This window comes from Aotus nancymaae, unplaced genomic scaffold (assembly GCF_030222135.1).
Source record: "Aotus nancymaae isolate 86718 unplaced genomic scaffold, 86718_ANA_hifiasm-v0.15.2.pri h1tg000064l_1, whole genome shotgun sequence".
Taxonomy (NCBI): Eukaryota; Metazoa; Chordata; class Mammalia; order Primates; family Aotidae; genus Aotus; species Aotus nancymaae.
In genome coordinates, this window is record NW_026988479.1 from 10,033,241 (window position 1) to 10,046,333 (window position 13,093).

Below are 13,093 nucleotides of genomic sequence, written 5' to 3' on the forward strand. Positions count from 1 at the left end.
TGTTTTCTTTACTTTTCTCTTTCAACAGAGAGTTGAAGGCAAGGACAAGTGTCTTGTCTGTGGCTTCCAGGGATGAGTGGCAATACAAGATTTACTGTTACAGTAACCAGCTCACGAGGTCATTATTTGACTTACTGAGTTAAAGAGGAACTAAGGGTCATTTTCCGCCCCCATCATTTGCATTTTGTGACTCCTGAACTGAGTGTCTACAGCCACTGAAGCTAGAAGCTACTTGGGTATTATTCAGTAGTGAGCTCTACCTACTCCATGTATCACTGATGGATGTAAAAAGGAGTATCAGGTAATCTATTATTTAAAAATTGTAATAAGAGTGTTCTTTGAAGGAATTCAGGAATGTACTACTAATGAGATTATGATACAGATATATCCATCCAAGAAGCATTTGTTAGTCACTTGAAGCATCATGGTAGTGGAATTTAACACAGATCATCTTTGTAACCCACCTCTCTTTAGAGGCCAGAGAAATCATTCATTGTTACAACAAGCAAACCTTCCCTGCTCCATGTCATCCTTACCCCAAACCTGAGAGATGTACGGGAACATGGCACAGAGGCTGAGCTCTCTGAAGCCAGTTCCTGGCTAGTTTTGCTGGCCAGGGAGAGTCAGGTTTGGTCAGTTGCCCTGTGGACATGCAGTGTGCAGGGAGAGGAAGTGGGAAAAGAGCTACCCAGGCTCTCTGGGTGCCGGGGGATCCAGACCCTTAGCACTAGAACTTGTGTTCTTAGAATTCTTTCAAAAGAAAAGACAAAGCTCTATGTTTTTATAAGCTCTTTCCTATAGTATAGATTTGGGACTTTTATACTTTTTATTACCAAAGATTTTTAGTTAAGTGCTTCAATTTTCAATGTTAATTTTAAAAAATTTGCTTTTGAGAATCATCACCTGGATTTACATGAATTTTTTAAGCATGAAAAAATTTAAACATATTCAAAAGTACACGAATAGTACATTGAAACCTTATATACTGATCACCCAGATATAAAAACTACCAAGATTTTGTCCTAGTTGCTTCATTTTCCCTGTTTCCTTCTTTGCTAAACTATTTAAAAGCAAATCCCAGATAGCTTATCATTTCACCCCTATATCCTTCAGTAAGTGTCTATGGAAAATATGGTCATTTTCTTGTATAAACCACAGTACCATTATTATACCTAACAAAATGATTCCTTGGTACACCTAATACCTAGGCAAAAATCAAATTGTCCTGAAGGTCATGAACGTCTTTGGACAGTAGTTTGGTTCAAACCCTGGATCTATATGAAGCCCACTCATTATATCTGGTTGTTGTGTCTCTTTAGTCTCTTGATCTGGGGGCAAGCTCCTCTCCCTTCCCCATTTCCCCATGTAATTTATTTATTGTAAAAACTGGATCAGTTGTGCTGTAGAACATTTTGCCTTCTGGATTTGTTTGTTTGCTTCCTGCGGTGTCGTTTAACTTGTTTTACCATACCCTACACAGAACCCTTTTCCTCTATTGTGAGTGGAAGTCTGAGCGTCTAAACTTGATGGCTGTGTTAACATGTGTCACGTGTAGCACAGTGGAGAAAGCAGGATGTGGTTCATGATTACAGTGATGAAGACCTGAGAATGAAGTTGCTAGATATCACCTATGTGAGGGTGTGACATAAGGTCTGTATTAAGAGTCCCTGCATCTGCTGGAACTCAAAGACTTTACAATAGAGAATCAAAGATCCCATATCCAAAGTCCATGGAAATCCTCATGATGGTCAATTCTGACAGAATGAAACACCAAACTTGCTTCAGGTAACTGATGTTTCAACTTAAAAGAGACACTGTCAAAGTTGGAGGCCCCCAAGTTCCCGTCTGTTCCAAATCTTTGCATGATGGCAGTGGTTTCTCTGACGTGGTAAGCTTTGGCTTCCCTCTATTTTCTTTCTAAATGATTGCTGGAGAGGAGTTAAACAGACATGACCTATGACCCCATGCATGACCTCCACAGATAGTAAACCGGAGCCGACATGGTTGATGATGTCCTTTTCTACAATGAAGTTAATGAAAGTTCTGAAAATAATAGTTACTTTCTGATATTGATAGAATTTAGGAAACCTTGGGATAAATAGCTTAAGCATGACTGTTTATGTTTTTGCTATAGACAAAAAGCAACAGCATGTACATTGTATTTGGACACAAGCCTGCCTCCATTAATGTATTGAACTATTGGACCAGTAGGGAGAGTAGGGAGCACTCTGTACACTTTCTGATTCAGCATTCAGAAACATACTGTAAAGTTGGACTCTGTAACTTTCAGTTTTGCAGTTTTCTGTGAGACATCAGGAGCTGTAATAGGGTTTGGCCATCATATGTGAGCTTTCTGTTTCAATGCCAGTTACTCAGGACTAGTAAATGAATGACACCGCCCAGAGGATGTCAGAGTCACCGAGCTGCCGCACCTGCCAGTCGCTGACTCTCCCCGGCTATCTGCGGCTGCCGTGGTGCTGCCCAGGTCACGCAGAGTGTGAGTTGCTGCTGAAAGGGCACTGGAGATGGCCCTTGGGCTTCTCATCCTGGGATGCCTGCCCTGCCCACCCAATCCATGAGAAGATATGGATGATTTCAGTAGGCCCTGGATCAGCTTGTCACCTCTGATTTCCTGTTGCTTTCCACTCACCCAGCTGGAGTTTCATTTCCAGACTAAAGTCTTCATCAGTGGCTTCAGAAATAGCATTCATCTGTGGCTGTGCTGATATAGTCCACCAAGAACAACTGGGCTCTTCTCTGTTACTTTCATTGGGCTACCTTCCCTCACCTCTCCAAGCAGCATGAAAGAATTCTTTACTTTTTAAATCTCTTTTCTGTTTTTCTGTGAAAGTATGCTTTGGTGCTTAAAGAGGAAAGTCACAAAAGTGTACTGCTGAGTTTCCTGGAGATTAAATCCTGCTGTGCCTAGCTGTGTGAGTGAGCACAGGGATCCTGATGCCATTATTTTGCATATTCATACAGTACATGCTTACTGAGGGCCTTCTGTGTACCCTAGCGGATTGGACACAGTGACATATCAGGGCAGGTGGAAACAGATGGAGAACTGATGTGGGCTCTCTTGGAGCAGCTGTCCCAGGAGCCTCCTGTGGATGGATGTTGGGCAGGAGCCCTGAGACATTTAGGGGCATATAACTAAAGGATACAGCAGGAGTTATAGGAGAAGCTGATCCCTGAGAGATGAATGTAGAGGGAGAAGATGGGGCTAAAGTTTGAATCATGGGGACATGAATCTCAGTGATTCTTAAAACTTTGCTGTTGATGATTTTAAATGGAGAAAATGAGTACATAAGATGTTATTTCCCAGTTCAGTTTATTGGTTGCCCATAAAAGTATTTTCCTCCACAAGTGGTCATATATACTTGTGGAACACCAGGGACAGCAGAGGCGATGGGGTGGCTACCTCCTTTTCTTATGGACCAAGAACTTTGTTGTCCAGGAAATTGACCAGTTTAGCCACTGAACATTTAGTACAACACAGGGCTACCCAGATTTCACTGTCTTGATTTGTCTTGAAAGCCAAAGGAGTTAGGAGAAGGTGAGTGAGGAAAATATATTAATCTTGAGAGTTGAACAGAGCAAAAATCCCTATCGCTTTTGTACTTAAAACATCCCTGCCTCATGGGCTCATTCTTTATATTCTATCTAGGTGGTTTATATGTGCACATTCCATGCCTGCAGTTAGCCAACTCAGGATTTATGTAATATAATAATATCTCCTTTGTTTTTTTTTTTTTTTAAAGAGATGGGGTCTCATTCTTTCATGCAGGCTGGAGTGCAGTGATGTGATCACAGCTCATTATAACCTCCAACTCCTGGACTCAGGTGATCCTCCCACCTCAGCCTCCCTGGTAGTTGGGACTACAGGTGCATGCCACCACACCCACTTAATTTATTTTTATTTTTATTTTTTATAGAGACAGTCTCACTATGTTGCCCAGGCTTGTCTTGAACTCCAGGGCTCAAGTGATCCTCCTGCCTCAACCTCCCATGGCTAATTTTTCTTTTTTTTTTGAGATGGAGTTTTGCTCTTGTTACCCAGGCTAGAGTGCAATGGCATGATCTTAGCTCACTGCTATCTCCACCTCCTGGGTTCAAGTGATTCTTCTGCCTCAGCCTCCTGAGTAGCTGGGATTATAGGCACCTGCCACCATGCCCGGCTAATTTTTATATATTTTTTAGTAGGCACAGGGTTTCACCATGTTGGCCAGGCAAGTCTCGAACTACTGACCTCAGGTGATCTGCTTGCCTCAGCCTCCCAAAGTTCTGGGATTACAGGTGTGAGCCACCACACGCTGCCGCAATTTTTATTTCTTATTTTTTTTTTAAGAGATGGGGGTCTCACTATGTTGCTCAGGCTGATCTCAAACTCCTGGTCTCAAGTGGTCCTGCTATCTTAGCCTCCCAAGTTGCTGGGATTATAATTTTTCTTTTGTTCTAAGTCAAACCCATCACAATCTTTTCTTGTCCTTCCAGGTGTTTCCAGTGCCTGGGCCCTGGATGTGCTCTCTTTTCCTTAGAGCCCAGAGAACTTTTCTTTCCCTTCTTACATGATCCGTAACTTTTTCTAACACATTACCAAGGGCCTGTGTCAATCAGCTGGGGGCACTTCTTGAAGGGAGGGCCTTTGTGTGGTCTGTTTCTAGTGACTTCCAGCTTTAACCCAGAGCTTCATGATTCTGCATAATGTGGATGCCCATAGCCTTTTTGTTGAATGGAGGCACTCAGTCTCTTTGGGAAAAGAGAATTCATGTTAGACCCACTGGGGAGCTCCCCACTTCAGGGGCCTCAGACTGGTAAAGCAACAGAATGCCCAAGAGTGACCTCATAAAGCAAGGATTCCCTTCGTGGACCTTCTCCAGCTGCCTCTCAGAATTCAGATGCTGAGGAAAATCCCTAAGCAGAGATTTTATGTTGGATGGTAAAAGCAAAGAATAACAGTTGGAAATTTGGAAAATGTCTCAACACCGTCACCAGAGCCTGTTGAAAGTCAGTTCTAGTTCATTGGTTACTACATCGATGGAATTTTGCCCAACATTCAAGAAATTTAAGTAAATATTCTCTATCTCCATTGCCTGTTAAGAAATGTACAAGCGGAAGTGTGAGGGCAGGGTGTTGGCATTCGCTCAGCCTCTTCCCTCAGACACTCGTCTGCTTACCAAAATAAGTTGCATGTCCTTGACAATTTGGTTTCTGTGATCGGTGAGGTTGGCATCCTGTTATGTGCCCTGTAGACTTGAGTAACCAGTTTAACTCAGTTTTGTCCTTTTCTATTAATGACTGTTAGATAATCTCAAGGCTTTTCTTTTCTTTTCTTTTCTTTTCTTTTCTTTTCTTTTTGTAGTAGACCCCATCTCAAATCAGATAGTGAAAATTGCATATCTTGATATATTAGAAAAGTATATATATTCTGGTCAGGTATGGTGGCTCAAGCCTGCCGAGGTGGGCAGATCATCTGAGGTCAGGAGTTTGAGACTAGCCTGGCCAACATGGCAAAACCTCATCTCTACTAAAAATACAAAAGTTAGCCAGGAGTGGTGGTGTGCATCTGTAGTCCTAGCTACTTGGGAGGCTGAGTTAGGAGAATCGCTTGGACCTGTGGGGGTGGAGGTTGCAGTGAGCTGAGATTGCACTACCCCGCACTCCAGCCTGGGTGACAGAGCGAGACTCTGTCTCAAAAAAAAAAAGAATATTCCATATTTTTTTTAACTATTATGAGAATGTATTCATTTATAACATAATGGGAAACAGTAATATGTACTCTCTGAGAAAAATTGCAAAGCACAGATAAATGGAAATAAACAGGAGAAAGAATTATCTGTAACTTCACCATCCATAGACAGACCCTGTTAACATTTTGGCATATTTCCTGCTGATTTTTTCCACCCATTTTTGCACAGGTGAGATAATTTTGAACAGATAATTTTGTATCTTTGGTTTTTGTGTTTTGTTGCACACAAAACAAAACAAGACATAAAAATGGATTGTAAACATTTTTCTAAATCCTGAAAAATACATAGACATATTTTAGTGCCTATATTTCAAGAGACAGGCCTACCACAAATATTTACCCAGTCCTTTTTGTTAGATGTTTAAATTGTTTTCAAGCTTCTCAGTACCGGAAACAATGCTGAGACATTTTTAGTTGAAGTTATTTCATTTCAGGTTGTATTCTCTTGGGTCAGAGAATGAATGGTTCTAAGGCTTTTCAAAAAAGCTGGTCAGTTTTCATGCCTCTGGCAGTTTTAGACAGTGCTAAATCATACTACACTATTGCCAGCATTAGATCTTACCATGTTCAAGTCTTTGCTAATTTTATAAACAAAAATAATGGTGCATCTCCCTGATTAGTATTGCTATAGAACATATCTGGAGAAGTTTATTGGTCTTTGGTATTTATTTCATGAATAGGTTGTGTGCCCATTTTCTCTTGGGGTGTTCAGTTTTTTATTATTGATGTGAGCATGTGTATGGGTGATATTTGATGATTATCAGTTTTGCTTAGTAGACTGGCAATATTTAGTCTTGCTCACACTGTGTTCCCAGTGCCTACTATATTGCTTGGTATGTAGTTGCCACTCAATAAAGATTTGTTGAGTGAATAAATGAAGATGACACTTTGTTTTGCTGGAGAAGGAGTGGTGACCATTCTTTTTCAGAGGTCCAGGGAGAGGGAACTGAGTAACTGAGTGGGGACAGAGTATCCATGATCATCATATGTATTTCAGTGGTCATTTATTCAACATTTCATTGCTACGTAAAAGTATATGTACATTTATATTCACAGAAAGGTGAAAGCAGAGCCTTGTCCCTGCAAAAAAATATGCATTATGTGGGCATCCGGCTCTGCAGCACCATAACCATACTTTATATTCAACTTTTTGACAGGCGGAAAGATGATGAGTTTCGGGCATTTGTGAAGAGAGTCATAATGAGCTGTTTCTTTAAGATAATTATGATTAGTGCTGTCGGATCGAATGCCTTTTTTACGGCCTTGTGGACCAGTTATGACATCAGGTACCGCTTGTTCAGACTTCTTGAGGTAAGGAGACAAAATGGGTCAATTTTCTTCTTTTTTGAAAGATGCTTTATTTCTGGAAACATTATAAGATTTTTAAGGTATTTTGTTTCTAGAAATTTTCCGTAGAATTCTAAAAATACTCTTAAATCTGGGAAGAGGGTGACAAGAGCAGCAGTGGTGACTTTTTTTTTTTTTTTGAAATGGAGTCTCGCCCTGTTACCTAAGCTGGAGTGCAGTGGCGCTATTTTGGCTCAGTGCAACTTCTGCCTCCTGGGTTCAAGGGATTCTCCTGCATCAGCCTCCCAAGTAGCTTGGATTGTAGGCACACATCAGCACGCCCAGGTAATTTTTGTATTTTTAGTAGAGATGGGGTCTTGCCATGTTGACCAGGCTGGTCTTGAACTCACTCAAGTGATCCACCTGCCTTGGCCTCTCAAAGTGCTGGGATTACAGGCATGAGCCACCATGCCTGGTCAGTGACATGGTTTTTAAGTCTCCTTGAAATCTCCTCTCAAAAACAGAGCAAGGCTGGTCAACAAAGTGGGACCCCCATCTCTATTTAAAAAAAAGTTGGGCATGGTGGTGCACACCTGTAGTCTCAGCTACTCTAGATGCTGAGGTGGGAGAGCCTGGGAGTTCGAGGCTGCAGTGAGCTGTGATTGCACCACTGCACTCTAGCCTGGGCAACAGAGTGAGACCTTGTTGCAACCAACCAACCAACCAACCAACCAAAAAAACCAGAGCAACTATATAGCAAAGACAAGAACCCATAGGCAGCATTTGCAGCAAAACTAGTTAGTTTCCTTACTACAAGCCACAAGAACTGCATAGTATTAGCCTTGTGGGGGAAGAAACAGAGGGACGCTATTATGTATTCATTAAAAATGTGATGGGCTGATGTGAGAACAGCATTTGATATCAGAAAGGGTATTGCCTTGTCCAATACTGGGCTAGATCAAGAGGTTCCTGGTAATTTTTGAAGGGGCTAGAGCAGCAGATACTATGAACTTTTAAAGCTGACCAGCCAGAACTCTCTTTAAAGACAGGATCCCATAGATAGGATAAATATTGGAAATGGAATAAAAACTGAGCAGGTTAGAGACATAGAGATGAAGGAAGAGAAGGTTCAGATAAAATGGGAGGAGGGGAATGGAACCAGGGAACCTCACAATTTTTTTAAACATAGCACAAAAGCAGAAGAATGAGCTCAGTGAGGTTAGAACCATACCATCTTCTAAAAGTTCAAGAAAACTAATTTTATGTAAAACAGCACAATAGAAAAGGATTGATGCTGCTATACTTGTGTTTTTAGGAAAAAAAAAGGGTTGCGATAAAGTCTCATACAAAATTACTTTAAGAAAAAAGAGAATAAGGTAGAGAATAATATCCTTATACAGATTGAGCATCCTGAATTTGAAAATCTGGTATCTGAAGTGCTCCAAAATTCAAAACATTCAGAGCACTACTGACATGACACTCAAAGGAAATGCTTACTGGAGCATTTTGGATTTCAGATTTTCAGATATGAGTTGCTCCACCAGTAAAGATAATGCAAATATTCCAAAATCTAAAAAATTTAAAATCTGAAATACTTCTGTTCCCAAGCATTTCAGATAAGAGATACTTAACCTGTAGATAATGAAAGCCCACCACAATGACATGCCTACAAAACAGGAAAGACTGTAGCATACGACTTTAAAACAAGTCACATATTTAAGAAAGTGATTTAAGATAGGAAAGAACAGAAGTGAAAAGACAAAACTCAGGAAAGAATTAGAAATAAAAGAAAAATTAAAAAAAAGTTCTTGCACTGCATGGATAAAAAATAAAAGAAAAATTTCAAAAATGAAGACTAAAATAGACTAAGAGCAATTAATTGCAACAGATAATAGCTTAAGAGAAATATAGGATTCTCAAGCCTGTAATCCCAGCACTTTGGGAGGCTGAGGCGGGTGCATCACAAGGTCAAGAGATCGAGACCATCCTGGTCAACATGGTGAAACCCCGTCTCTACTAAAAATACAAAAAATTAGCTGGGCATGGTGGCGCGTGCCTGTAATCCCAGCTACTCAGGAGGCTGAGGCAGGAGAATTGCCTGAACCCAGGAGGCGGAGGTTGCGGTGAGCCGAGATCGCGCCATTGCACTCCAGCCTGGGTAACAAGAGCAAAACTCCGTCTCAAAAAAAAAAAAGAAAAGAGAAATATAGGATTAAATGTAGGACATTTTTTAAATCAATAAGAAATGAAGAGATGAAAAGGAGTCGAGAGAAAATAATGAACATTGAAGATGGAGAAGAAAAATCCAGGATAAGGACATTAGGAGCCCCTGAATTTGAAACAAAACAGAAACAAAGCAAAGGAACAGAACAGATGCTAAAATCTATCATCCAAGAAAAGTTACCTGAAACTAAATGTTTGAAACTATGTGTTGAAAGAGCACACACTACATACCTGAGAATATGGACTTTAAACAATAAACACCAAAACATACTCTAGTAAAATTATAGGATTTTAAAGGAAAGGGGGGTTAAGGAAACTGTAAGTATCAAGGCAGTGTGGCTTATAAGGAGAAGACAGTTACTTATCATCAAACTTTGCTATGGTAAAATAATATGCCAAAAGAAAATAGAGTTACATATGTAAGATACTTAAGCAAAGAAAATGAGAACCAAGAGTTTTAGATCAGAAAAACTGACTTTCGAGTATAAAGGACACAAATTCATCAATATTCAAAAACTTGGGGAATATTGTTTCTATGAGCCCTTCCTCAGTAATTTACTAAATAATAAGTTTCAGCAAACAAAAATGACTAGAGAAGCATCAACGTTAGGACGGAAGATGAGCATTAAGTATGTAGTTATTTGTGGAACTGATACTAATTGTGCTTTAACAGAGAGAATATAGTATATAATGAATATATCTTCTGACAGTGAAGATAGAGTATGACTTAAAAATGGGAGACAATGGGGAAAACCAATATAAAAAGTTTTAAAATAATATTCAGTAATCAATTTAGTGGGAATACTATTAGTAGTGTTATTCTGAGACTTGTATGTGTGTAATACAAGATAGGACAATTGAGTAATTATGGGACAGTTTATTTCTGTCATCCCCTGTATTCTTAAGAACCAGGATACTCATGGAAGAAAGAACCAGGAACTTCTTTGGTAAATAACCAATTCCAGGTCTAGGGCAGGAGGTATACCAGATGAGCCAGGATTATCTTGTCATAGACATAGCAAAGAAGCTATCAAAGACTGCTGGGGCCATGTCAAAAGACTTAGGAGACTATGTGAAGAGGTTCCTACTGGCCAAAGATCAGACAGTTTGAGCTCCAATAAGAATAATAATTACCATGTATTGAAACTCATCAAATAACCTATGAGGTTATAAGATACTCCAAAATAAACTGTCCACTTTTGGAGGATGATAAGGAACTAATCCTTTATCTTGATAATTACTAAATTAAGGAAGAGAATCAAGAATTACTGACCTTATGTAAACTGCAGTACTGAGTAAGCATATTGTAGGTGAGGGGAAACGTCTTTTTTTAGATGTGTCCCCCTTAATAAATAAAAAAGAAATGATACAATATTATAATTTTTCAATGCCCTAGGAAGTAATTGATCTAGGCACTGAGCATCAATGGCTGCTACCATCATAAAAAGAGACAACCAGAAATTATGTGCCATCTATAAAAGAATAGCACCTCTAATCTTGCCCAGGAGATCAGGAAATATGGAGGACAGAGGGATATGCTGAGCTGTACCATGAGCATGAACTCAGCAAAATCCAGACTGGGAGATTTTACAAGTCAAGCTCCCCGGGTTCTTTAACAGATAAATTGTAAGGAAAGAGAAAAGGAATGAGAGACTTAAAAGACACACCAGAATTTTAAAAATTTATAAATGGCAAGACTACTTATTAGTTCTAGGGATACATATGTGGGTTTTTATCTATAAAGAAATGCAAGGAATTACTATAAAAATTTGGATAGTCATTAATTTTGGCAGGAGGGGGGAGGTTGTAATTGGGATATGGGGCACATGAGGGGCTTCTGGGATGACAGAGTTCTACTTCTTGACCTAGGTGGTAGTTACAGGGATATTGGCCTTGAAATAATTTATTAGGCTATGTATTTGTTCATGTGGTTGTATATGTGTGTTTATTTTACAGTGAAAAGGTTAAAGATATATTCTTATCTTTCTTTAAGATAAATTACAAATTTCCTTCTTGGAGGTGAAAAGGTTAGCATAAATGTAGTGTGGTGTCAGAAGCAGTCGAGGTGGTGGGATACCACAATTAATACTTAAAATGTGTCAGATCCACTTGGAACCACTTCTGTGAATGTGTTGGTATGGAATTCCACACCACAATTCCACAGAGACTGGTTATGGACTGTGGAACATCATGTTAGGTATAGGACTTGGCAGGGGTCAGGGAAAGAGACAAATTGAGGAACCTGAATCCTCTGATTCCCCTCCTGAGGCTGTAAGGGTCACAAAGCATGTGTCCTGCTTTAGGGACCTGGTTTGCAAGCCTAGGGAATGTTCTGTGCCGTTCAGACTTCGGGGTCATACAGATTTGGGTTCAAGCCCCAGCTTCCTACCTTATTACTAACTGTGAGAATTTGGACAAGTTACTTAAGCTCTCTGTGGTTTGGCTGCAACATTTGTAAAATGATGTAATTAATACACAACTTACAGGTTGGTGGTACAGCCATTGAAAATAACATGTATGAAAGCCCCTGGTTAACTGAAACTGAAAAATTATTAACACTCCTGGGAACCCCACTGAAGGTGCTGGAAAAGACCTGAGAGAGTCCTGATTTCTCACCTCTGACTAACCTTGAGGCTCTGTGCAAGCAGGAAATGAAGGCTGAGGCAGAGTTGTAGGTTGCTAGAGCATTGAGCATGTGCCCCCACAGAGCCCCCTTGGCAAGAGGCTTACTGATTTCAGGTGTGTAAGAAAATTTCTGTCCAATCATTAGTAGGGCATTAAACTGAACAGAAACCTTGGTGACCACACATGACAAAGAATATAGACTTTACAGAATCAGTTCAGGAAAGTCAATTTAAAAAAGAAAAGAAGAGAGCTGGGCGTGGTGGCTCACGCCTGTAATCCCAGCACTTTGGGAGGCCGAGGCGGGTGCATCACGAGGTCAAGAGATCGAGACCATCCTGGTCAACATGGTGAAACCCCGTCTCTACTAAAAATACAAAAAATTAGTTGGGCATGGTGGCACGTGCCTGTAATCCCAGCTACTCAGGAGGCCGAGGCAGGAGAATTGCCTGAACCCAGGAGGCGGAGGTTGCGGTGAGCCGAGATCGCGCCATTGCTCTCCAGCCTGGGTAACAAGAGCAAAACTCCGTCTCAAAAAAAAAAGAAAAGAAAAGAAGAAAGAACAACAAACCCTGGGGAAAAGGGAGGGTTTAATTTTAATTTTCAGAGTTGCAACATTATATTATGTAAAATGTTCAGTTTTCAGCCACAAAATCATGAGACATGCGAAGAAACAAGAGTGTATGGCTCATACACAAGAAGAAAAGCAATTAATAGAAAATATCAGCCAGGTGCCCTGGCTCATACTTAGACAGGTGCACTGCACTCCAGCCTGGTGCCTGGCAACAGAGCAAGACTCTGTCTCAAAAAAAAAAAAAAAAAAAAGAGAAAACCATAGCTAAAGAATTAAAGGAAAATATGAGAATAGTGTCTAACCAAACAGAGAATATGAATAAAGAGATATAAATGATTAAGAGTTGTTAAATAGAAATTATGTAGTTGAAAAGTACAATAATTGAAATGAAAAATTCACTAGAGGAACTAATCAGAAGACTTGAGCTATTTAGAGAAAGAATCAACAGGAAAATTGAGATTCTCCTATCTAAAGAACAGGAAAAAAGAATGAATAAAAATATGAACAGAGACCTGTAGGACATCATCAAACATAAAAACATGCATGTCATACATGTCCCTGGAGAGGAGAGGAAGGGCAGAGAGAGTATATGAAGAGACAGTGGGCAGAAACTTCCCAAATTTGATGAAAGATGTTAA

General features: G+C 40.0%; 2 protein-coding genes across 3 annotated transcripts in view; both read left to right on the forward strand.

Moving 5' to 3' along the window:
* PCBD2 (pterin-4 alpha-carbinolamine dehydratase 2) overlaps window positions 1–674 on the forward strand; it is a 51,600-nt gene extending 50,926 nt beyond the window's left edge. Inside the window, exon 5 of the mRNA XM_064366340.1 lies at window positions 29–674. The gene's annotated coding sequence lies outside the window, so the exon portion shown is untranslated. The remainder of the gene's footprint in view (window positions 1–28) is intronic.
* The window catches only part of CATSPER3 (cation channel sperm associated 3), a 53,817-nt gene continuing 40,952 nt past the window's right edge, over window positions 229–13,093 (forward strand). Inside the window, exons 1-2 of one of the 2 annotated variants that reach the window (XM_021664906.2) lie at window positions 229–301; window positions 6,907–7,060. In XM_021664906.2, coding sequence (XP_021520581.2) covers window positions 279–301; window positions 6,907–7,060 — 177 coding nt within the window. In that variant the 5' untranslated portion in view covers window positions 229–278. Of the gene's footprint in view, window positions 302–4,667; window positions 5,070–6,906; window positions 7,061–13,093 lie in introns of those variants that run through there. The other variant, XM_012438104.2, reaches the window with a different exon arrangement.